At 40.4% G+C, this 27300-nt stretch overlaps 1 protein-coding gene across 2 annotated transcripts in view; it reads left to right on the top strand.

Annotated features, from left to right (window-relative positions):
- Positions 1-8181: 8181 nt before the first annotated feature.
- Positions 8182-27300, top strand: part of prkcba (protein kinase C, beta a) — a 287734-nt gene continuing 268615 nt past the window's right edge. Inside the window, exons 1-2 of one of the 2 annotated variants that reach the window (XM_072559144.1) lie at positions 8182-8520; positions 8621-8652. In XM_072559144.1, the coding sequence (XP_072415245.1) occupies positions 8357-8520; positions 8621-8652 (196 nt within the window). In that variant the 5' untranslated portion in view covers positions 8182-8356. The remainder of the gene's footprint in view (positions 8521-8620; positions 8653-27300) is intronic. The other variant, XM_072559143.1, reaches the window with a different exon arrangement.

Here is a 27300-nt window from a genome sequence, read left to right as displayed (position 1 = left end):
AGTGGTCCAGGACGTTCAGCCTCGGACCTTCGGGTGACCATCCTCCAAGGTGGACTTCGCACAGGCAGCAGAGGAAAGTGGCCGAGCAGAGACTGATAGCTAAGTTGGGTACCCATTGAGAGGGCCTCAACCAGGACCTTGGGTTCATGTCACATTACAGGTGACCACCATTGCACTACACACACACAGATATTCCTACACACACACACTTACATACAGATGGACACAGGTACACACAGGTGCGCACACAGACACCCACACACACCCTTATAGACACACACACTCCCACACTCACACATGCACCCCCTCACAGACTTAAGACACTCTGCACTCACTACACGCACACACATACACACACTTTCTCACAGTCACAACCCCCAACCCAGACAGACACACACACACACAGACAAAGACCCACATGCACACATATATTTTGTGGGGTGAATTTGTACTTGCAGAGTTACATTGCACTTAGCTCAAAAACTGCATACATTCATGTAGAACTCTGAGCTCAAAAACTGCATGAATTTATGTAAAACTCTGTTATCTCACTTTTTAGATTAGAATCAATCTAAACATCAGGTCATAGACAGAGAACACAGGGGGCTAATACCTTCAACATATTGTCTAGCTATCACCATTGTTAACAGCTAACCCGAGAATGCAATTTTTAAAAAAAAGATTTTGTGATTTACACATGAAAGAAGTGAAACTATCACTGTATTCTAACAGATGAAAGGCTTAACAGACAATCAATTTTTCAATGTATAATTTCAGTTACATAACACTGCAAATTTTTGCTATAAATTCTGTGTTACGATAGAGCCCTCCACTATCACCTGATGAAGGAGCATCGCTCTGAAAGCTAGTGTGCTTCCAATTAAACCTGTTGGACTATAATCTGGTGTTGTGTGATTTTTAACTTTATACACCCCAATCCAACACCGGCGTCTCCAAATCATGACTACTATACAGCAGTTATAGTATGGAACTACTTTAAAGTATCTTTATGTCAAAAAGTAGGTAAAATGGTTGTCTTTACTCTTCGTTATATGGAAGATAATGGCCAATAATTAGGGTTGCTGTCTCCATCATATTGGCCTGCTTGATTTCAAATTTGACTCAGTCAGAAATGAATTTTTTGCCTGGGAAATACTGCATTTATTACCATCTAAAAATGTCCCAGCCATTAACGTGATTTTTCTAAGCTAGTTGATTTATGAACATTTCTACTTAGCTTACAGAAATGAAATGTCTTCAATCTTGTCATTTTTAGTTGCCAAAAAGGGTATTAAACTGCAATGTGATATTAGACTCGCAATCCAGATGTTAATAAGTGTTTAAATATGGTCAAGATAAATGTTGATGTTGAATTTAATTCACATGTGATTTAGCATCAGAAAAATCATTAAAGTAATTGGATTGAAGAACCTACCAACCATATCTGATATGACCTACATGAAAACTCCATTCCCACACACTGTGGTTGACTTCTAATGCCCTCTCAAGTGGTCTACAGGCCATTATGTTTATAAGTAATCAGAGAAACTGAGAGTAAATAGTAAATCCAGCCTTGCCAGTATTACCTCCATCCTGAAAACAGATGAAAAAAGCCTGTCAATTTTAGCTACCTGTGCCTTGATTAAATCCAAAGACAGAAATTTCTATTTTGTCACACAGACCCTATTGATAGCCTTGATTTTGCCTAATTGTTATTTTCATCTCTGCTATTTTTATTATGTCTCATTTGCTATATACTGAATCAACTTCCTTCATTTTAACAAACTTCAACAGCTACTGAATACTAACTATATTATAGTTATAACAATAGCTATCTTCAGCTATTTCTCTTTCCCTTTTTATTCCTATCTATGTTTATGTAAGCAAATACAATGTCATGATTTCCACTTACTGCACACATCTTATTCCTAAGGTTTCAAGTACTCAAATATAGCCATTTGAGTATGGTCACTAAGAATTCATATTGTCAGGTTGGCTCAATTAATCACCTTTGACCTCTTAGACAGAAGGCTGCAGATTTAAACCTTACTTTAAGATTTGTGAACAAGATCTTGCTGATATTGATAATGCAATGCTTTCAACACACAGCCGCTATATAAGAAGTTAAACTAGGCTTGCTCTGCTTATCTGATCACTCAGATAGATATTAAAATTAAGGATTTATTCATATAAGAGCATTAAATTCTCTTAGTGCTCTAACCAATTCAATAAAAAACAGTTTTGATGTGTTGTGTCTGCTTGCATAACAGTCATTGCAATCCAAAGTAAGTTTTATTGTATGACACATTTGGATGTTCTGTAATAGGGTATTATATAATTTCCCTTGCTACATTTTTTGGGAGTAGGTAATAACGCCTTTTCCTGAAATAAATCCACATGTGGGGGTTTCAGCATCCCTTGTGTAACAGAAACAGGGCATTGACCTGCACCATTTGGGAAATAAATATTACTATTACCTCGAGTGAAATTACATGACTGAAGCACAAGGAACTGCATCATGTTGCTGTCATTGCAACATGATTACTGTGCTGCTGCTAAATTTTTATAAATGTTGCAAAGCCACCCACAACTTCACCCTTATGTATATATTTCATAAATTAATACAGGCTGAAGAGCATTTCAAGGGCATAACGCATCATAGGGTTGAGATGATAATGAACCATTCAAAGTTTGCTCTTGTGGTTTATTAAATCATTCACCCTTCTGCATCCTAGCTCTTTACTTTACATTCTGTACTGTGAATTGTGGATGGGTAATATACTGGCTGCATTATTTTAGTGATAGCTATTATAATAACATAACTAATAACTATTAATATATAGATTTACAACAATGATATCCCATCAGTTTTTGTCATTACAGACCCCTGTAGACTAAACTGCTTGAAAACAAACACTAGCAGATTAAAACGAACATCATAAACATACTGAAAGAATTACAGTACTTTGTTGTAAAAGTTATCTGGTGGTTATTGATTCCCTGTAGGTCATAATGGAGCATAAACATTCAGAAACATAAGTAAAATTGATTATATCCAACAATTTAAGATGCTTTTCTTTCTTTCTCACTGGCCTTTAAAGTAAGGAAGTCTTGCTACAACTGCATAAGGCCTTGGTGAAACCATACCAAGAGTATGGTGCACAGCTTTGGTCACCTAAACTAAGGAGGAATATATTTGATTGGAAGCAGGTCAGAGAGATTTCACAATGATTTCTTCTGGAATGAAGAGCCTGTTCTATGAGGGATGGTTGAGCACGTTGGAACTATACTCATTAGAGGTGAGAAGGCTACAAGGTGATCTTATTGAAATATGTAAGAAACATCTTAGCCAGAACACTGCCATCGACCCATCAAAAGTGCAGAAAAATTCTCAAGTATATCATCAACAGTATGATCAAACAATATTTCCACAGCAACAATCTGGTCACTAATGTGCCATTTTGGGTCCACTCTGCTTACTTGGTTCCTGACTTAATTACAGCCTTGATTGAAACAGAGGAGGAAAGAGTGAAACTCAAAAGGGAAGGTGAGATGACTGCACTTGACATCAGGGCAGCATATGACTGAATATGGCATTAAGGAGCCCTAACAAAATTGTAGTGAATTTCCAATTTTCAGAGTCATACCTGGCACCAAGGAAGATGGTTGTGATTGTGAGGGGCTAAACATCTCAGCCACAAGACACTAATGCAACTATTAGTCAGGGTATTGTCCTAGGCGCAAACACCTTCAGTTGCTTCATCATTTACTCTAAAAAGGGGATGTTTGTTAATGATTGCACAATGTTAAGTGTCAGTGGAACATCTGAAGTATTGAAGCACTCCTTGCAAATATGCAGAAATGCCACTGAAACATTTAAGTTTGAGCTGGTAAAGTGGCATGTAACACATGCAAGGCAATGACCATCTCAAGTAAGAGAGAATCTAATCACCTTCCCTTGTCTTTCAGTTGCATTGTCACTGCTGAATACCCCATAATCAAAATCCTGAGGGTTAGAATGGACAGAAACTTAATGGGACCAGTGCTATAAATAATGTAACTACAAAGGCAGGTTAGAGGCTGAGAATTCTGTACTTAGTAATTTATCTCCAGAGTGCCAAAGCATTCCCATCATCCACAAGGTCATCAGATGTCTGAATAAGTATATAGTACTCAAGAAGTTCAATGCCATTGAGGAAGAAGTAACCGACTACTCAGTACCAACTTCAACATTTATTTCCTCCACCGACACAAAGTCAGAAATCACATGACACCAGGTTATAGTCCAACAAGTTTATTTGAAATCACAAACTTTCGGAGCGTTGCTCCTTCATCAGGTGAAGTCACCTGGCTTCTGACTTTGTCCATCCCGGTCAAACACCAGCACCTCCACACTCTGACCACTGATGCACAATGACAGTAATGTGCATGGCAGCAATTCCGAAAGGCTTTTTTTAAAAACAGCATCTTCCAAACCTGTGAGCCATACCACCTGGAAGACCAAGGGCAGCAGATGCATGGCAACATCAACACCCATAAGCACCCCATCAACTTGTACATCATCCTGTCTCAGGACTTTATTGTCATTCCTTCATTGTTGTTCAGTCAAAATCCTGGAACACTCTTCCCAGCAGTACTGTGGGTGCACCTGCACAAGCTGAGCTGCATACATTCAGTAAAGGGGCTCACCACCCACCATTCAAAAGCAATTAGGGCTGTGCTACTTTTCCAGCAGCACCCACTTCCTGTGAAAGAATTTTAAAATGGTTCTGGTGGAGCTCCACAGAGTAGATGCTGAGAAGATGTGTCCCCTCATGGCAGAATCAAAATCTAGGGATTACAGTTTAAAAGCCAATGGCCTCCCATTCAAGTTGGAGTGAAGAGCTATTTCTAGCAGAGGATTGTTAATCTTAGGGATTCTTTTTCATAGAGATCAGTAGAAACTGTGTTATTGAATATATTCAAGGCTAAATTAGACAGATGTTTGATTGATAAGGTTGTGGGGGCTGGCAGCAAAATGGAGTTAGACCACTATCAGATCAGAAATTATTTTACTGATTTGTGTAGTCAGCTCAATGAACTGAATGACTGAACCGTGCTCCAATTTCATATGATTATCATGTTCAATGTTTTTCTTTTTTCATTTTTTTCTACAACACTAAATGCCCTGGATAGACACAGAATTCTAAACGCATCCATGACAAGAAAGTCAGCACTGATTACTTTGCACGTTAAAAAAAGAACTGTCCAAGGTCCTTTTTAATTTTGAAATTGTAAGTTCGTGCCTCTTAACATTTTTACTCTTAATCATAGGACCTGATTTCTTCCAATCAGTTTCCCAGTCTCTTTAAAACCTTGAAATTCAGTTTATGCTTCCTGTTTTCTGCACAACTGAAGTCTGATGGGAGAAAATTGATTTGTAACATTAACTCAGTTTCTATGTCCACAGATGGTGTCTGATCTGTTGGGATTATTTGAGTATTGCTGAAAAGCATCCATATAACCCAATGTCCAAACAAGCTCCTATTCTCAATACTGTCCATTCACTAATATTCCAAGCATGATTATCCTTTTGGACAATTTACAAGAAATATCAAGGTAAAAGTAAAACAACACTTCTACTGTATGAGAGGAGACTTCTGACCTACCAGTCAGTGTTTCGCTTTGATATTTCCTATGAACTGTCCTGATGAATTCAAGATAAAATGTTTCAACAAAATGTTCAGCAATACTATCATTCAAGTGTGCTTTTTAGGGGAATCTCCAAAGAAAATGTCCAGCTTGCAGATTCAGAGGCATTTATGGTTGCTACAATTATAGATCAGCTGACTGGAAATGAATAGAAAGCTCCATCATTTCTATCGGAGCAGCGTGGAATTTTAGATCCAATTTCTTTTTTAAAAGTTGAACAAATTGTAATGATTTGGAGGTACCAGTGTTGGACTGGGGTGGACAAAGTTTTAAAAAATCACACAATACCAGGTTATAGTCCAATAGGTTTATTTGGAAGCACTAGCTTTCGGAGCATTGCTCCTTCATCAGGTGATTGTGGAGTATAAGATCGTAAGACACAGGATTTACAGCAAAAGTTTACAGTGTGATGCAACTGAAATGACATATTGAAAAAGACCTGGATTGTTTTAGAATGACCATGTTGGTTTCAGTTCTTTCATCTGTAAATCCCAGAATTTTTTAAAAAGTTACATTCTCAAATGAACTTTAACAATAGATGCCATGTCGTCTCAGATAATGCACTGAAGGTGTGAGTGCCCTGTGTGGGGCTGTGATGAAACCTGTGTCGAGCCAGTGTCAGACAACATTCTGCAGGTTACTACTGTTCCATACTGTAGGGTTCGACAGTGCATCAAATTTGAACTCTCAAGCTTGGAACAGACTGAGTTTCTAGAGACTTGTTGATTTCACCAGTGATTGGACTGAATGCCAGGTTAGAAATGGCATTGAAAACTACCACTGAAATGCCTGAATTGTATAAAGACAAAGGGATTTGGGTTCCTTGGTGTGTAGGTTTCTGCAATGCTCAGTAGCCCATCCTGTCTGGAAATAGGCAGCAGGCCACATCACTCTGACTAGGAAGTGAAAGTTAAAATGACTGATAGGAAAGTTGGCTTTACTACAGGTGGTCTCAAGGTGAAAATAAGGTTGCATTCCCAGAAAACATCATTGTGAGGACTTTTGACCTTACCTCTTTTGCAGATTGACTGCAATAATAACTTGGGGGCTCTTGTGGTGCAGTGATAGTGTCCCTACCTCTGAGCTAGAAGGACTGGGTTCAAGACCCTCTCAATCCAGGGGTTTTGTCTAAACACGTTGATTTTTTTTCAAAACTTAAACCCCGATCCTTTCCTATTTCCTGAAACCTGCTTCATCTCACACTCACCCCCTAAACTCCTCCCTCACATTCCCACTCCTTCCTGCTCTCTGGAAAATATTCTCCCGCCCGTTTTCCTTGGATTGAGTATGTTTCAGTTTGCCCAGGTCTGAGTCGCAGAGAAGGTTCTGGGCACTCTATCCAGTGAGGCACTAACAGGGAGACTGGGGCGGGAAATGTGTCTGGTCACCGTCACTTCACCTAGATGGTCATTCTGGTTTTCCTAGTTGATCCGTTCAGAGAGTCATTGATTTAGAATTACGGAAAAGTAAAACTCAGATTCTCAGCAGAACATGTGAAATGAATTTTCCAAATGTGCTCTGAGGCCGCAGTCCGTGGCCTCACTCTGTAACCAGTCTCTCCCCCCCCCCTCCTAGTGCTAGCTGAAGCCCCTTTAGTTCCGTTCCTGTCTCCCATTTACCTCCACGAGAATATTGTGCTGATGTTTGTGCTCTAACTTCGTCACAGTTCACTGGGGGGATTTTCTTTAGCACTATTTTTCGAATGCGCCCACGGAGGAAACCCTCGGGCCTAATCTTACTTAAAGGAAGGGAATGCAAAAATACACGCAAATAAACATCAACACGTTTCAAGGAACGAAATAGAAAAGCGACTAAAGGAAGCGGCTCCAATTTGAAAAAAAGGACAGGATATAGACAAGAAAGCAGAAGGTCTGACTGACACCATTCTCACAGCAGGGTTATGCACCTCGCTGTAAGGAGCGCTTACGCTCAGCTCTATCGATGTTGAAAATAAGAAATAACATACAGCAGGTGGTTTCTACCCTTGGATTGCACGCTAAAGTTGGCCTGAAGTATCACCCTGATCATTTATAGTTCCCTCAGCCCAAGGGATTGTCATGATTTAATCCCCTTTACTTGGTCCCTGGTGACAGTGAGCCGTCAGTAAACAGGGCGAGCCCGTGTCTGAACGGTCACTTCTTCAGGGATGGGAGAACACCGCAAGAAGATTACTCGGTGCTCAGTCTCACCGCCTGCTGCCACGAATCAGACCTTAAAGATGTGCCATTTCCTTCGGGGCCAGTGACTGGCACCAATCCGCTGGGGATGAGAAACGGGCTGCATGAAGCTACTTGTTGAACGCTTTGCAAATGAAGTGGGTTTTTTTTCAGGTGCTGCTTTCGGGGTTTATATAATAAATCCGAGAGGTTGGGGACAGACACTGTGTGTGTGTGTGTGTGTGTGTGTGTGTGCGCGCGCCTTTGGGAGGATGCCTTACTCCCTCTGCTCATGTAAATAGACAGTGAGAGGCTTGAATTGGGAAGAGGCGGAGCAACCTGACGTGGTGCTGGGGCTGAAGCAGTCGCAGCCCCGGCTCCTCACTGTGTTGCTATCTCTCTGCCCGTTCGGCTCACTCCAACAACAACAAAATAGGTAAGAGCAGCAGCGAGTCGCTGCTTTGTGCGCACTGCTGTTGCTGGTGCAGCTCTTGGAGCAGGGCTGAAGGATGTCCGACAGTGTGTATGCGATGGAAGGCGAGGAGAACACCATCCGCTTCGCCCGCAAAGGTGCCCTGAGGCAGAAAAACGTTCACGAAGTGAAGGACCACAAATTCATCGCCCGCTTTTTCAAGCAACCCACATTCTGCAGCCACTGCACTGACTTTATCTGGTGAGAGAGCACAGCCTCGTCCATAGCAGAGCACTGTTTGCCAATGCAATGCACGGCTTCCAGTCTCACTAATGGTCATTGTTTGTCTTTGTTTTAACAGGGGATTCGGAAAGCAGGGATTCCAGTGTCAAGGTGGGCGTTCCCTCGGGTACAGTAGCAACAGTGTCTTTAAGCGTCTGCTTGGAGTATTGAGAGAGTCCTGAGCTCAGGACAGTATCTGCAGCACAGTGTCTATAACACTTTACTCTTGTGGCGCTCATGTGATGCTCTGTGTGAAGATGAAGCGGGGTGCAGTCTGTATCACCTCCGTTAATTCTGAATAATTTACTAACTTGTTATATTGAGCTGGTAGTGCCCAGTTAATCGAATATGTTTTAGCTGCGATGATAATTGTAAAGTGTACTATGAGGCGCAACAGCTCTTAGCTGTTTAATATCAAATGCAGAGCTTTTTTTTTCTACAAATCAGTAACTCGATGAACTGGAGTTGTGCTCTGTTGTATCGTGTGTTATATTTTCGTTAACACAGCCGGATGCAGGTGCCATCCTTCACAGCAATTTTCTGAATCTACCAAAGTTGAGACTCGTGTAAGCAAAAAAAAGCGATCAGTTTCTCAGTGACTTTTAACAATATGATTTGACCGTCATCCTCCTAGTTTCACTTTTAATAAGACAGCGTTACAAAATATCTGTTTGTCTGACCTCTGATGCTTCCTTTTTAAATTCTTGAACTTGTTTCATGCCAGCGCCTTTATTAAAATTATATCCACTCTTTTATATTTCTTCAGTTTTTAAACCTTCTTTAGTGTCTTTCCACTCATTTTTCAAAAGGCAGCTGTTGAATCAGATCGCTTTACCCCTTCAGAACAACGTGCAACTTTCCTTTTGCAAGGTTTGCGTCTCAATGCCTTTCCTAACCCCACCCTTTCCTGCCTTTAAGCGGAAGCACTGAATCTGTGTGTATGTGTGTAACAAAAATAGAAAAGTTAGTTTCGTATTTAACATTTTGCAGAGGAGTGCTATCAGCAGATGGTGGTACTGTGATTGGCAGATTGACAGGTTGTTTCACAGATAACCATAAAAGAAACATCACCTCAGGAAACCGTATTGTTGTTCCCACACATCCCATGTGTGGCTTGAGTTAGTTGGCAAATCTGTCCCTTACTTTAAATCTATTTGACACATTATCTATTTCCCAGTCCCTAGGAGAGGCATTCCAATCTGATTGAAGTGATGGTTGGTGAGTGTGCAGTCACCATTACAGATTACACCTGCTCCCTACTGCTGGATTGGCCCTGTGAAAGGTTTGCACAGGGGAGGTCTGTGCTGAAAAGATGAGATTATTTAAGGAGATGTGATTCTTTAGCATGAGGCTGATCACCATCTCAGTGCTGTAATTCACTAAGATATTCCCAAGTCTTCTAAATCAGGCTGGAAGTTTCCCCAAATTTCATAATTTCAGTTGATATAGACGGAAGAAGCAAGTCAGCTCTGTGCCCAGTGTATTGACAGTATCTGTCATCAGTTGATATTCGCCAATGAGGAGATCTGACTTGCATTTTGTGTGATTGCTATGTTACTGTCCGAACTTTGATTTCTGTGTTGCCTTTCATAATCCCAAGACATCTCACAAGTGTTGTAGAGCTACTGTGGAGTTTAAAGTGGAGTTGTCCATAGCAAGCTCCCCAAAAAACAATGTTATGAAGGTGAGGTCATCTATGTGATAATTGGGGAATAATATTCAATAGGACCCAAGCAGAACTCACTCCCCTGCTCTTCAAAATAGTGCAATAGGATCTGTAAGTTCCCTTGCGAGGGCGAATGGGACATCGATTTAAGATTTTCTGCTAAAGATAGCACATCTTCACAAGTGTACTTCAATGTTAGTCTCAATATTTCTCCTCTGGTCTATGGAGAGGAATTTAAATCTTCTAATTCAGAGACAGGAGTTCTCCTCATGGAGTCCTGGCCAACTGCCTTAAAAATGAAGAATTCAACATTGTTTCTGGGTTACTTTAGATTAGCATAAAGGTCCAATCGTGTCTTCAAATGGGTGATGGTAGGGAGATTGGGAATTCTGCTGTTTCTTTGGAATGGTAACACCATCATGTATCTTTTGAAGTTCAAGCTCATTCAAAGATTTGCAAGTGGAGATTTCTCCATCTGTTTCAGCAGATTCTGACTGTGAGTGAGTGATGTCATGGTGCTGTGCATTTGTATATGCTTCACAGACTCAGTGTGAACAGACGCACAGTGGTTTTGTTTATAAAATATTGACATTTTAATCCCTTTAGAACTCTAAAATGGCAGGGATCAAGTAGTGACTTATATTCTCCTCTGGCCACATAATCTTGGGAGTTTTATTTTCAGTTCATCAGGTTGGTGGGGACAAATGCTGCCGTTTGAAGATTCTTATCGTGATTTGTGCTCAGGAATAATTCTTCAGAATGAGAATTCACACTGGGACAGGAGTAGGCCATTTGGCTCCTTGGGCTTGCTGCACAATTCAGTGCGATTGTAGCTGATCTGTTGCCTGACCTCCACCTACCTGCACTATTTCCACATCCCTTGGTTTCCAAACATTGATATATTTCTGTGCCTCATATGCCCAATGACTGAGCATCCACAACTTTCTAGGGTAGAGAATTGCAGAGATTCCTAACCTTTTGGGGAAAGAAAACTCTTCCACCTGTCTTGCTCCTACATGGCCAATCCATTATTCTGAGTTTATGAACAGCAAACCTCCCTCCACCCCAGTTTGAAATGATCCAGTCCAGGGAACGTTTCCCTCTAAATTTCTTGAAATCTCTTCCCCCTTAAAAGTAATAAGTACAACCTTTCAGGAGACCAAAAATTGTATGCTATACTCCAGTTATGATTCACCAGGACCCTATATGTTTGCAGTAAGATGTTTTGATTGTCTTAGTCCCTTTGGCAAAAATTATATTGTGTGCTTTCATATTAACTCTGTGATCAATGATACACAGGTCCCACTAAATACGAAACATTTGCTGTCCTTTTATTTAAATAATTCAATGTTTTCTTACATTTTTCCTTCCAAAGTGAATAATTTCACACTTCTTCACATTATGTTCCACCTGCCGTGCTTTTGCCCACTCACTTAACCTGTCTATATTTCTTGCAGGCTCTTTGCATCCTCCTCACAACTTATTTTCCCACCTACCTTGTATCATAGCAAACTTGATATATCACACTCAATCCCTTTATCTGCGTCATGAAGTAGATAATATCCTGAGACCTTAGTACTGATCCAGCAGTACTTTAGTAGTTATAGCCTGCAGAGCTGAACGACACTTGTTTGTTCCTATCATTTTCTGTCCTTTAACCAATGCTCAATGTCACTAATATATAATCCTTATACTGCAAGCCCTAATTTTGTGCAGTAATTTCCTGTGTGGCACATTGCTGAGTGCTTTTTTGAAAAGACAATTCACAGAATTCACTAGTTCACCTTATTTATGCTGCTAATTAAAACTTCAAACAATTTCAACAGATTTTTCAAACAATTTCTTTCATAAATTCATGTTGACTCTTCCCAATCATACTATGATTCTCTAGTGCTGTGCAATCGAGGCCTAATAATCGATTTTCCCAGATACTCATGTCAAGCTAACTAGCATATAATTCTCCTTTCCTTGCTACCTTTGTATTAGTTAAAACTTAGTTAAAGGACTGTAATCTTGTGCATTAATTTTGATTCAAAACATTCATTTTGACAATAGAGTGGAGATGAGTTAGGCTAGTTACTAATTCTGATGAACAGTTTTGATTCCTTGTACTTAAGGTATGTTTGAGTTAGATATTGAGCCCCTTAAGCCTGCCCTCTCACTCAGTGAAATCATGGTTGATCTGATTAGATCAGATTCCCTACAGTGTGGAAACAGGCCCTTTGGCCCAACATGTCCACACTGATCCTCCGAAGAGTAACCCACCCAAACTAATTGCCCTACATTTACCCCTGATTAATGCACTTAACACAATGGGCAATTTAGCATGGCCAATTTACCTGATCTGCACATCTTTTGGAATGTGGGAGGAAACCGGAGCACTCGGAGGAAACCCACACAGACATGGGGAGAATGTGCAAACTCCACACACATAGTCACCCTAGACTAGAATCAAACCTGGGTCCCAGGTGCTGTGAGGCAGCAGTGCTAACCACTGAACCACCATGCCACCCTAATCTGGGATCTAATACCATATGCTTTTGTTCCATAACCTTTAATGCCTCTGCTTAAAAAGAATCTGTTACACTCGGGTTCAAAATTAATAATTGATGTTATATCAACAGCCATTTCATCAAGAGAGTTTTAAATTTCTTGCGTGAGGAAAGGTTTCTTAACTTCATTCCTCAAAGGCTTTAAATCGAAGTGTTAGGTAATTTTCCCTTGTGCTAAACTTCTCAACCAATGTTTTGCTAGTTATTAATGAAAATCATTGTTACTAAGATAATGAAATTCCTTGTCAAATCAGAAAAGCCTCCAAACATTTGATGTATAAAAGGTTATTTTTGAAGTGCAGTTGCTGTTAAGGTATACACACAGCCAATTGCAGCAACTATGCATAGACAGCAATGAGATAAATAACTATTGTTTGATGTTAATTGCAGACACTTGGAGAACTTCCTGTTCTTGATCAAGCAGTGATGTGAGATCTTTAACAGGTAATGGAGATATTAGCATCAGAAGTTTATTAACACTCTACTTTTGCCAGCTCATCCAAAGACATCCTTCAATATTACATTGCATTGTCAGTTTACTATTGATGACACTAAATGGGTGTTTGTATCTTCAATCTTTTGACAAACAATTCATGGAAACAAACCACCACCAGGTTCTGGCTATTTCACTTACTGTGGTATAAAGTCTAACTGCACAGATACATCATAATTCAGTACCTAAAATATGCAATTTATAGAAGGAATGGGTACAGTACTGTCAGAAAATTTCAGCATGGATAGAAAAATCTCATGGGATCAGTGGAGGGCTGTCAGACTTTCAGGCCAGGCTCCTTTATTTCAAACCTCTTCACTTGACACATCTCAAATAGTAACATCGTCAAGTTGAAATGAATTCCAAGCGCTGAATTGTTACCAGTGTAGCTGATAACTCAGAGTCTGGATTTATTTACAGAATTTCGTACTTTGGCACTGGGAACATCCCCAGACATTTCCCAAACACTTCTAGAAATTGGCTAATGAAAAATACTGGTTTTAGAATAGTGATAGAGTCATATAGCACGGAAACATACCATTCAGTGCAACTAGTCCATGCCGACCATATTCTCAAACTAAACTAGTCCCATTTGCTGACTCTTGGCTCATATCTCTCCAAACCTTTCCTATTTATGTACATGTCCAAGTGTTTTTTAAATGTTGTAACTGTACCTGCACCCACCACTTTCTCTGGCAGTTCATAGTACACATGAACTACTCACTGTGTAAAAGGTTGCTCCTCATATTCCTTAAAATTTTCTCCTCTAACCTTAAAAGTATGCCTCCTAGTTTTGAAGCCCCCACCCTTGTCATTCACTTTATCTATGCCCTTCATGATTTTACAAATCTCAATATGCTCCAGTTAAAAAAGTCCCAGTCTTTCCAGTCTACTTTATATCTCAAACTCTCCATTCCCAGCAACATTCTGGTAAATCTTTTCTGAACCCTCTGTAATTTAATATTCGCCTTCCTGTAGCAGCGTGATCAGAACTTCATATAGTACTCCAGAAAAGGCCTCACAAATATCCTGTACAGCCTCAACATGATGTCCCAACTCCTATACTCAAAGGTCTGAGCAATGAAGGCAGGTGTGCTAAATGCCTTCTTAACCACCCTGTCTACCTGTGACACAAATTTCAAAGAATTATGTACTGAATCCCTATGTCTCTCTGTTCCACAATACTACTCTGTTCTACAGTACTACCCAGGGCCCTACTATTAATTGTATAAATCTTGTCCTTGTTTGTATTATCAAAATACAATACCTCACATCTTATTCAAATTAAATTCCATCTGCTACTCCTCAACCCATTGATCTATTTGATCAAGATCTCTTTGTAATCTTAAACAATCTTCTTCACTGTCCACTATGTCACCAATATTGGTGTTTGTCTGCAAACATAGTAGCCATGTATCCTACATTCTCATCCAAATCATTTAGATAAATGGCAAACAAAAGTGGCCCAAACATAACAGCGGACATGATTGAGGTGTATAAGATTAGGAGGGGGATGGATACAGTGAGTAGAGAGCAGTTGTTCTCCTTGGTTGAGGGGTCAGTCACAAGAGGGTTTGGATTTAAGGTAAGGGGCAGTAGATTCAGAGGGGATTTTGGGGAAAAACATTTTCTCTCAGTGGGTGGTGGGAATCTGGAATGTACTGCCTGGGAAGGTAGTGGGGGCTGGAAACCTTACAATCTTTTAAAAAATATTTGGATGAGTACTTCAAATATCATAAGGATATGGGGCAAGTGCAGGAAATTGGGATTAGCGCACTTTTAATGGTAGTTATGTCAGTGCAAGCTCATTTCCAGGCTTCTCCATCCAGTCTTTCTTAAACAATAGACCAATGTTAGCCACCCTTCAGTTCTCTGGTATCTCACCTGTGCCTATAGATGATACAAATATTTCTGCTAGGGGCCCTGCGATTTCCTCCCTAACTTTCCACAACATCCTGGGATGCATTTGATCAGGTCCTGGAGATTTATCTACCTCTATGTTTTCTAAGACCTCCAGCACTTCCTCTTCTGTAAAGTGAACTGTTTTCAAAACATCAATATTTATTTCCCTTAGTCTATGCCTAAGCTTCCTCTCGGGCCGCATGATAATGCAGGTGCACGTTAGGAGCAGCCGTGCAGCGGGGAAGTCTGGCTTTCAACAGTACGCTCACCATTAAAGGGAGAGTCATTGGTTAAACTATGTGGAAAGTTGGAAGGAATTAGCATTTGTTTCCCAGGTACAAAGCAGAATTTTGGTCATAACCTGAAAAGGAATAGTTCTTTTAAACTACTATCCTTTTTAGTAAGGATTCTCTGATGGAAAATGTGACTTTGTTAATGTAGTGACATTTGGGCAGGTATAGTGCAAAAGAAGGGGCATCACAAAAATTCAGGCTGCAGTTCTGTTGTCCGGCCAGTTCGCATCATACTAAGTGGTGCAGACCTGACCAGAGGAGGAGGTTGCACAAATATCTCCATGCTCAATGATGGGACAGCTGAGCACGTCTGTGCAAAAGACATGACTGGAATCTTTGTAACACTATTCAACCTGATGTAATAAGTGAAAGACCCACCTGCTTTGCCTCCCGAGGATTCCAGCATCAGAAATGTCTGTCTTCAGCCAAATCAATACATTATATGTAACATGAAGCAACAGATCAATGCCCTGAGTGCAGCTCTAACATGTTTTTTGTCATGGGACCCAAGACCTGTGCTCTAGAACTAGTCAAAGCCCAGACAAGCTGTTCCAGTTCAGCTCTAACACAGGCATCTACTGAACATTGTGGAAAATTACCCGGATATGATCAATTCACAAAAAAAAGGACAAATTAAGTTGGACCCATTGCCATCCCGTTGGTTGATAATAACTCAAAGGAAACGGACCAAAGGTGTTATTAAGAATGTTGTCAAGCAACACTTACTCAGCGTTTATGCGCTCACTGCTCTGTTTGAGGTCGTTTACCTCCAGATCCCATTCCAGCATGGTCCAAACATTGAACTAAAGAGCTGAATTCTAGAGGTAAGGTAAGACTGAGCCATGACAATAAGGCAGCATTTGAGAAAAATGTGCCATCAAGGAGTCCTAGAAAAGTTGAAGTTGAAGGGGTTTTTACACTCATTGGATTCATAGCTAGAACAAAGAAGGATGTTTGTGGTTATTGGAGGCCAATTGTCTTAACCGTAGGAAATCAGTGAGGAATTCCTCAGGGTAATGCCCTGGGTGTAACCATCTTTAACTGCTTCTTCAATGCCCTTCATTTCATTGTCATGTCAGCTAATCTTCTGATGACTATGATCAGCAGCATTTGAAACTTTTCAGATGGTGAAGCAGTCCAGGTCTGCATGTCTGTTTTAACAATTAGCAGGCTTCAGAAACAAGTGACCTCTGCACCACACTAGGACCAGGCAATGACCATCTCCCCATGACATTCAAAGCATTATCATTGCTTAATCCCCTCCTGTCAAAATCCTGGGGTTACAAATAACCAGAAACTGACCTAGACAATAAATAATGCAGCTACCAGAGGCACCAACATATGCACACACAACACCACCACCCCCCCACCCCCCAATGCCATGCATTGTCACTTCAAGTCACCCACTGTCCTGATTGACTGTTCCTTCACTGTTTCTGGATCAAACTCCTGGAGCTGACTTCCTAATTACACTGTGAGTGTATTTGCACCAGATGGACTGCATCCAAAACAGTGGCTCACTGTCAACTCCTTAATGCCAAGTATGGATGTGTAACAAATGTTGGCCCTGGCAATAACACCCAGCTCCCAGGAAACAATAAAAAGGGAGTCGTTGCTGATGCAGTGTCAGATAAAACTCTGCAGTTACTCTCGTACTTTATGCCCATATGTAGCAAGACCTTGGAGAGCATTCAGGTTTGAGCAGGAAAGTGGTAATTGATGTTCCTGCCACACAAGTGCCAGGCAATGACAACCTCCAACAAGACATGATTTGACCATCTTCTTTTAATATTAAATTGTTATTTCATTGCTGACTCCCCCACCCATCCCAGCAAGTAGAAATTTATCATTTAGCTATATACATATTGTGATGACTCCTTAATGCTGTCCATTGACAAGGCAAAGGTGAAGAGTACGACGGAAGATTTTCCACTTGACTGGATGAGTACAGCTCTAATAATACTGAAGCTCAGCATTACTCAAGACAAAGTCACCAATTTGACTAGCGCTCCATCCATCACCTTATATGTTCACTGTTTCTACCACTGGTGCTCAGTGGTAGCAATATGTACCACATGCAAAATGTACTATAGCATCTTACAAACGTGTGATCTCTAGAGCTGAGAAGGGCAAGGCAGCAATCATATGGAAATACCACCTCTGGTAAGTTCCTGACAAACCCACACAGCTTCCTTCACTGTTGCTGGGTAAAACCCTCCCTACAGTAGGAATACCTACACCATGTGGACAAAAAGATTGTTCACTGCCGGCTTCTCAAGGACACTTGTGGGTGGGCAATAAATGCAGGCCCAGTCAATAATGCACACATCCCAAAAATAAATATCGAGCTCCACACATATTGATCGGTGAGCCAACAAATGGCTTCAGCTTCCTGAAGCCAGAGGCAGACCTCAGAGACCTGGATAGCCAGGAACATTGAATGCAGCTCTTCTGCTGGATACAACCTTTGAACTCATTACCTAATGGAACTGTGAGTGTTCCTATACCATGGAGATTGCAATAGTTCAAGAGTGTGTTCAGCACCATCTTTTCAATGGTAGTGAGTGATGGACAACCACTGCTGCCCTAGCATTGTTAACTCACTTCCCATCAACAAGACCGAGACACAGGCATTCTGCAAATGGTATACAGGGAATGGGTGGGAAAGCAATTTCACAGTTGCCCAGTGAAGATTAGCCAAAACCTCCAAACAGCATTTAAACTAAACAAAACTTATTAGATTTTAAAGTAGATTAGGGGAATTTGTGAGTGTCCTTGAAATTTTAACTGTTTTGCGCAGAGAGAAAATATAAGCTGGGAATAAACATTGTGTAGACCATATTTGCCATCCAAAACTTGAAAGATTGCCATAATCTGAAAAGATCAACAGTCAGTGCTTAATAATTGTGCCAGAAATATTGAGGCTGCGCTGGTTACATAATGAATATTTGAAATGAGTTACAAACTAGGATCTAATCAAGAGGTTTGGTTGGTCTGCATGTAGAACTTGGGGTACTTGGGACTGGGTTATGGGTGCAATTAACCAAGGAATTTGGATGGTTTACATAAAATGCTGCTAGAAGACAGAGTACAGGTTGGCATTTAATCAAGAGGTCAAATGGATTGAACACACAATAACAGGTATTTGGTGATAAGGTATTGAGAGTGAATCTAGGAGTTTGAGTGATTTATTCTTGAGTAATGCCAAGGTGTGAGTTACCCCAGTTACAATTTAATCTGAGGTTATGATGTTGTACTGACTAAGAAATAGGTTCATGTGGCTTGTAATTGATTCTTTAATGGAAGAATTAAGATTTGTGATTCAAAATTAAATTGATACATTTTTTGTTTCATGTACACTCCAAGCATTTTTGGAGCCGGTTTTCTGCGAGAGATGATTATCAATTCACAGTTTGTTGAAGTGGACAGCAGCTTAATCAGCAGCTTATTGAATTATTTGAAGCTGATGATTTCTGAATTGAAATGTTTTGTGCAAGTTACAAGTGAATGCTTACTGCACTAAACATTATAATAAAATAATAAAATCATAGAGGAGGCCAGTCAGCTAATCATGCCTGTGTTGCCCGTTTTGAAGGAACTGTCTAATTAGTCTCATAACTCCTAGGCTATCCCATTGCCTTCGTATGATTCATAGACCATGTAGTTCTGAACTACAGTGTGGATTAATTAGTCTGAAACAGTCATAGCTTTAGCTGAAATGTTTGCTATCAATTTCCTGCACATATCCAGACTGTACATTTTTAATCAAGAATGTTGAAATATTGCGTGCAGTTCTGGTCTCCTTCCTAACGGAAAGATGTTGTGAAACTTGAAAGTGTTCAGAAACGATTTACAAGGACGTTGCCAGGGTTGGAGGATTTGAGCTATAGGGAGGATTTGAGCTATAGAGAGAGGGAATAGGCTAGGGCTGTTTCCTCTGGAGCATCGGAGGCTGAGGGGTGACTTTATAGAGGTGTATAAAATCATGAAGGGCATGGATAGAATAAGTAGACAAAGTCTTTTCTCTGGGGTGGGGCAAGTCCAGAACTAGAGGGGCTTAGGTTGAGGGTGAGAGGAGAAAGAAATTAAATGAGCTGCCAGAGGAAGTGGTGGAGGCTGGTACAATTACAACATTTAAAAGGCATCTGGATGGGTATATGAATAGGAAGGGTTTGGAGGGATATGGGCCAGGTGCTGGCAGATATGACTAGATTGGGTTGGGATATCTGGTTGGCATGGACAAGTTGGATTGAAGGGTCTGTTTCCGTACTGTACATCTCTATGACCCTAAAATGATCATTTATGTCATTTAGTTTTACCAAAAAGGACGTTAATATTTAAGCACCAGCTTGCAATGTGGTCGCACTGGACACTTGTTTTATTGTGGAGTTCTAATGCAATGGTTTGTTGGCTGTAGTTATAACTCCAAGATATCATGTGACTGGGAAGAAAAAGCGTGAATTCTCCAGTTATTTTTTCTTTCTGCCCTTACAGTGGGGTTATTGAGTTCACCTTGCGCTTTTACAATTTTCAAAATCGTCTGCTGGGGCTGGCATGAAATCATCGACATTATTGGAGTAGTACTTCCATGGCTAAAGCGATCGCTGAAGATTTCTACCTCTCACTGTTATTCTTATTAATTTTAATAGCTTTAGTCTATCTAAAAATGCACCATGTCTATTAAACAATTGACTGAAAGAGCACATAAAGTCTTGTCTTTGTATGAGTGTCTTTTCAGGATGGCGCAGTATGCCTTATAGTCAATGAAATAAATTTAGAAGTGTTGTCACGCTGGTAAGGATTCCAAAAAATACCAGTATTAACTACTTGTGTAAATATATTGACAGCTACCGGTGAGTGGGTGCTTCATGTATGTTACTTAATAAATGGGAATACTCAATAGGAGTACTCGAATTATGTTTTACCCTTAGTGCAGATCTTGGTGGAAGCAAGGAAAATAAGGCAATTGAGTGATGGGCTTTTTCCAGTAGAGTCCTCATAGACTAGCATTTAGCTCAGAAGGGTGTTACATCCACAGAGTCTCTGTATCCTCCCCGTGAGTATTTTATTTGGGTTTTGTACATCTTTTTTCCCCTTCCTTGGTCTGCAAAAGCTTGAGGCATCTTCTGACATCTGTCAGTGCTGCTTCTGTGAATATGGGTATTATATGGGGTGGTTATGTTACCAGTATTAGATACTTAGAGAAAAATACAAGAATGTGTCAACATCACTATGCAAACTTCAAACCTATAGCTAGGAGCAGAGCTGTCAGCTAAAATGTAATTGTAAAAGAAGTGGCAGAAATTCTTTACTTCCAAATAAGTTTAATGGCCATATGGTAAAATATAATGCTAATTCTCTTTGTTTCTCGGTTGATTCCTGCTGTTTCTACACTTGCAGTTGTTGATAGATTGCTCAACCCACATTGGCAACTTTAGTCTGACAAGGTCTTTGTATTTGAGCACATCTGTGGAAGAAAGCTTCTGTCACCCAGCCCTTTTGTTCAGCTGTTCACAGATTTGACAGATCTTTTTGTCATTTTTTTCTGTTTGACATGTTGATTATGCCGCCTCTCTGTTTCAAAAGAGATTCAGAATTACTTGCAAAAAAGAAATGCTGTGATACCTGTAGATGTTTCTCTTTATGTAGATATACTGGAGAAGCTGGAACTATTCTTGCTGGGAAAGAGAAGGTTGAGATGTGATTTAGTGCACAATCATGAGGGAACTGGGCAGAGCAGATAGAGAGAAACAGTTCCTTTTCTTGGAGGGGCAAGGACAAAAGTGTAAGATAATCAATGAAAGAAGTAGTGACATTCGCCAAAGCTTATTTTAAAGCAAAGGTTGCAAGATCTGGAATGCATTGCCTCAGAATGTGGTGGAGGCAGATTCAACATTCAAAAGGGAATTGGATCATTATCTGATGAGGATGAAAAAATGCAGGTTAGGAGAAAAAATGTGAGAGTGATAATGGATGCGTTTTCCTGCAGAAAGCCTGTACTCATAACAGGCTGTATGGCCAACGCTGTGGTGTAGATTTGCTATTAAACTATAACGAGCATGGTTGTACAATCAGGCACATACTATGTCGAAAGTTAGAATTGGGTTCACATGTCTACAGTTTAATTTATTGAGTATTTCTGCCTTGTAATATGTTCCTGTGAACGAATTGGCATCAATGTTGTAGTAGTTATTCCCCTGTCACTGAGGGGACAATGAGCTTAATCAGCACTGCCATAACCCAGTCTGTGCCACCTATGGAATTTCTTTTCAAATCCATTGGCTTGTTTCAAAATTATACCCACTCCCATTCCACTCCCTGAATGAATAGATGAATGGAAAGTTTGTTCCAAGCCAGTGCCAACTGGAGCTTGCTTTTTTAAAGTAATACTTGGAAGCCATTTGTAAAAAATAAACTGAAGGCCTTAGTACAAAACAGGCGTAGTCTTTTGAATATTATGCCAAACAAGAGGACAGTGAATAGGAGAAGTCTAATTTAACAAGAAACCAAAACAGAAATTGCTGGAAAAGCTCAACAGGTCAGGCAGCATCTGTGGAGAGAAATCTGTTAACATTTCGGATTGAATAACCCTTCCTCAGAATTCAGTTCTCAGAATTTGAGCTGAAACGTTAACTCTAATTTCTTTCCACAGATGCTGCCAGACCTGAGCATTTCCAGCAATTTCTGTTCTTGTTTCCGATTTACACAATCCACAGTTCTTCCAGTTCTCTTTTAACAAGCTTTTTGCATTAAAAAAAACCTTTTCAAAATATATGCAAAGGTTTTCTTGGTAGATATGTCCATGAATTTTGTTCACCTTCCATTGACTGTTTAAGGTTACACTACAGCAGAGGATATTTTAATGACTCAGTTCTCTTCCCCTCTATACCCTTTCATGCTGAGAATGGGAGTTCGGTGTTTTGTATTGTGGTCTCTATATTGTACCAGGTTTTGATATCATCATGCTGACTCATTTCATTTCTTTCTCCGTTGAATTAAGTCGGTTGTGAGACAATGAGATGTGTTTAGTTTTCTGACTGCAATCTCTCCCCTAAACCGTCAAGTAGGATCAAAATATTTTTTCTAGCTCTTTTCAGCCTCCATTTGTACTGGTAAATAATAGAGCTGGACGAATGTTTGGCCTTCTGACCGAGTTCATCAGTGACAATTTTCCAGCTTTAACCTTCAGCAATGTAAGAATGTGACTGTTGGTGCCGAAGAAAGAACCTACATAAATAGGAGTCAAAAATGCTGGCAATTCTCCACAGGTCAAGCAGGATTTGTGGTGCATCAGAACATGGGTTCGCACAAAAAAAAATCAACCTGAAAGGTTAAATTGGTTTCTCTCTTCTCTTCCATCATTGATGGAAAATCCCTTTGAAATGTCAGGAGGTCATGAGAAGCAAAGGACAAAATCCAAGTCTTTAATGTGCTGCCTGACCTGTTGAACATTTTGAGCATTTTCTATTTTGATTTCAGATTTCCAACTTCTCCAGGATTTTATTTTGATACTAAACTACAATTATAGCCAGTTCTGGAGAGGGAGAGAATGTTTTCTGTTGTCTTGCATTAAACTGCTGAAAGACAAATGATACAGTCTTGATATCAGTAACATTTGACATTGTTTCTCAACTGTAATAGGTTTAGACTTTTACGTTATAATTTTTTACAGTATCAGTAGCTGTCAATTCACAAACAATGAACACATCTTTCAAAATGGAAATGAATATAAGTTTAAAAGGAAAGGAAAATACAGGACCAAAAAGAGCAAGCTGGCGTGTGAAACTAGTTGGATAGATCTTTCAAAGAGCTATCACAGATACAGTGATCAAAACAGGGTCCTTTTGTGCAGTGTGATTCTATGAATTGTTACATGAAACCACCTCTGACCTACTCCCAGCTGGTGTGTGAGTTTTATTGACAGAATTTGGAAAGTTTCTGCTCTTCCCTCAATGCTGCCACATCACTGTACCACGCTACAGAAGACTCAATGCCTGAGTGAGAAGCCTTGAATTAAGGGAGAACAGAAGATCATTGAGCAGAAAATCATGACTGACACTAATTCAGTGCTGAGGTGACGCTGCATTGTCAGAGATGTTATCTTTCAAATGAGAGGGCAGGTCAAGACCTCAATTTTTCTTGTCAGGTGGATGAAAAATTGCATTATTTCAAAGAAATAGTGAACTGGTCAGTATTAAAACCTCAATCAACACAACATAAACAGTGTCAGTGTCACTGCTGTGTGTTGTAGATTGTTGTGTGCAAATTGGTAGTTGCATTACAACATTGTCTACACTGGTTGTAAACCAATATGGACATACTGTTGACATGAAAAAGGCTGTGCAGGGTATTACATTGAATGATGATGATCATATTGACTGGCAGAGTGAGCTTAATATCTCCAATGTTACACAAATGCATGTTTTTGTTTGCAACGACAAGCCTTCTTTCCTTGGGGCTGTGTATTCTAATCCAGTTTCTTCACCTTTTCCCCACTTCCCTTTATTCTATCATTTCAAATACTTACCTAATTCTTTTAAACTCAACCACAAAGAAGATTAAGAACCGCAAAGGAAATAATCTTTGGATTACTGCTAGAACCACAGGCATTGTCTCTTAGGCAAATAAGATTAGAAATATAAATATGGGACTGAAAGCTTGGTGCAAAAGGGGTCCAATTCATTGGGCGATGTCACCAATGCTGTTCTGTTGCAAACATTGAATAAGCTTATACAAGTCTCCTGTTGAATCATATAACTAGGCTTGGAGACGGCGTGTCAAACTAATTAGTGGGGCAAAGGTTCAAATTGAAGGGAAGTTAAAAAAAACACACAGAAATGAAAGAGTAGAAGTGCAGAGTACTGATGAGGTGAGCAATAATCATAGTGTGACCGAAAGAGGTACAAAATTGTTGTGATTGTAATGAGGTCAGCCAGGTGGACCTCATAGAATATGAGTTCCCTGATTGGGGTTGTTAATCTGGTCCAATCTGGGAACCCTGGCTGAGAGATCTCAGAGCTAGTTCTGAGGGAGCTTGATCAGTGTCCTGGACTCTCCACTTATAAATAAAGGGTGACTTGGTGACGAGGTACCAGCCTCTGTGGAGTTATTTCAGTGACAACGAGAAAAAAAAACAAGGTCCTGAAGAAACTCACTCCCGTCAGTTATCTTCTAGTTGGGGGAACCATTTCTGGCATCATGCTGTTATTTGCGAACTTGACCTGTTCGATCCTGTTGTTGAAGACTGGGCCCAGAATGTGGAAAGAATGTGTTAATATTTGGGAAAATGGCATCGGGGCAGATAAAAAGCAACAAATAATTCTGACAGCTTGTGGACCTGCAGCTTTCTCAATTATTAGGATTACAACTTTCCCTGGGGAAACAGATACTGAAACTTCTCAAGATTTGAAGGATTTAGTTAAGGAATATTATGACCCCAGGCCTCCTCTGATTCTGAGATATTATCAGTTTTACTTGACATTTTGGATATAACCGTTCTCCACCTCACGATGTTGCTTGGCTTGTTGAGTTCCTCCAGCCTCCTGCTTGTCTACTTTGGATTCCAGCATCTGCAATTTCTTTTGTTTCTAATCTGTTTTACTTGGCAATTCAAGAACCAGGGGAATCTATACTGGGATTTTTGCTTAAGGTAAGAAGACTGGCATGTGACTTTAGTTTAACATTGAATGAGATGCTGAGAGACCATTTGGTGTGTGGGCTTAATGACATAACCATGCAAAAGCATCTGCTGGCTAAAGCTGAAACTGGCCTTCAAGCAGGCACATCAACTGGCTTTGTCATTGGAAAATGTGGCAAGTGGAGCATATGAGTTGCAGGGTATTGTGGTGGAAGCGGAACATCACTTGAGTGAAGGCAATTGCACTCAGGGCATATCCTGAACAGAAGGACAATAAGTCAGACCACAGAAAAACCCCAAAACAAAGCCAAGCCTTGGCCAAATGGTTAACATTTTCTTCAGGATCCGTACCAGCTCGCCATTGGAGTTGTTGGTGGTATGCAGATTTGAAACAGCAAAAGGGTCCCACTAGACCTAAAATGAGTCAGAGGACTCAAGGAGAGTGCACACTCTTCAAAGTCTCCCCTTATCTGGTTTGGAACAGTTACATTATTTAGCAACATCCAAATCAGAACCAATCAAAATAAACGTCTGGTTAAATGGTTATCTGGTTTTAATGGAGGTTGATACCAGCACAGCTGTTTCACTGATTGTAGAACCAGTCCTTAACAAAATTTGCTGGGGAATCTGGATAGATTAAGACCGGGTCCGGTCTCTAATGAGAAGCAGCTGGTTCAGTTCCCACTGATTGTGCTAAAAGGCTCAGGCCCAAGCCTGATGGAGTGAAATTGGTTGAGAAAGGTTCACCGTGATTGGCTCAACATTTTTTGATTAGACAGTGGCTGCCTGAGTGAAGTTCTAATTAAATACCTGGCACTTTTTCAGGAAGGTCTAGGGACTATCAAAGTAGCCAAGGCCACCTTGTGTGTTGACCAGGAAGCAATTATGCAATTCTGTAAGGCCCACCCAGTGCCATTTGCCTGATGGGTAAATGTAGAGGCAGAAATCAGAGGCTGGAAAATGAAGGAATCATCAGACCAGTGCAGTTTGTGTAATGGGCAGCATCAGTCGTACTGATTGTGAAGCCCAACAGGTTGGTTTGCCTTTGTGGGGATTTTAAACAAACAGTAAATTGCTTTTTATGGCTGGCTAAATACCCAGTCCCTCTCGTAGAGGACTTATGTGCAAAGTTGGCAGAGGGGCTGTCCTTCACAAAGCTGGACATGAGCCATGCATACTTACAATTGTGGTTAGATGAGGATTCTCAGAAGTATGCTACAGTCAATACCTGTAAGGGTTGTACCAATGTACAAGGCTGCCACCTGGAATATTGTCAGCCTATGCAATTTTTCAGTGGACAAAGGAAAACATTTTACAATGTCTACTCAGATCACCCTTTATCTAGATGTCCTAAAAACAGGGAAGACTCAAAGTTTGGGAGAAGATTTGTAGCTCGGGTGCTCGTTGTTGTGGTTCTGTTCGCCGAGCTGGGAATTTGTCTTGTATTTGTCTTACAGGGAAGACTGTTAAGGAACATTTAGAGAACTAGGACATAGTCCTTAAATGTTCCACATAAGTAAAGTGAGAGTTATCAAATGTGCCCAGCTCCACGTCAGTTTTGGAGCTTAGATCTTTCCTTGCGCTGGTGAACTATTACGGAAAGTTCATACAGAACCTGGTCTCCATCCTGGACCTTTGCAATAACTCTTAAAAAAGGGCCAATCTTGGAAGTGGTCATGTAGCCAAGCCATAGATTTCAGGGAAGTGAAGAAACAGCTTTCATCGTCTCGTCTAAAATACTGGCACACTATGATGCCAGGTGAGATCTGGTTTTGACATGTAATGCCTCCCCATATGGCACCGAGTAGTGTTAGCTCACAGATAGCTCAATGGATAGGAACGCCCAATAGCGGATGCATCCAGGACTTTGGCTATTACAGGACACAAATATGGCCAGATAGAGAAGGGAGGTTTGCTGGTCATTATTGGAGGTAGGAAGTTCCACCGATACCTTTACGAATGTAAATTGATAATAATAACAGACCACAAACCCCTGCTAGGTTTATTTAAAGAGGACAAGGTAGTGATGCCCATAGCTTCAGGCTGAATTCGGCAGTGGGCTCGAGTACTAAGTGTGTATAATTACAAGTTGGAACACCATCCAGGAGGCCAGATAGCAAATTCAGATGCACTGAGCCACCCCCTGCTGACAGATACACATCAGTGGTACCACCCCTGAAAGAGTCTGTAATGGTTTTAAACTTTCTGCACACGTT

Source organism: Chiloscyllium punctatum, chromosome 40 (assembly GCF_047496795.1).
Source record: "Chiloscyllium punctatum isolate Juve2018m chromosome 40, sChiPun1.3, whole genome shotgun sequence".
NCBI classification, from domain to species: Eukaryota; Metazoa; Chordata; class Chondrichthyes; order Orectolobiformes; family Hemiscylliidae; genus Chiloscyllium; species Chiloscyllium punctatum.
The sequence above is the reverse complement of the archived record's forward strand: the minus strand, read 5'-3'. Positions and strand labels throughout refer to the sequence as shown.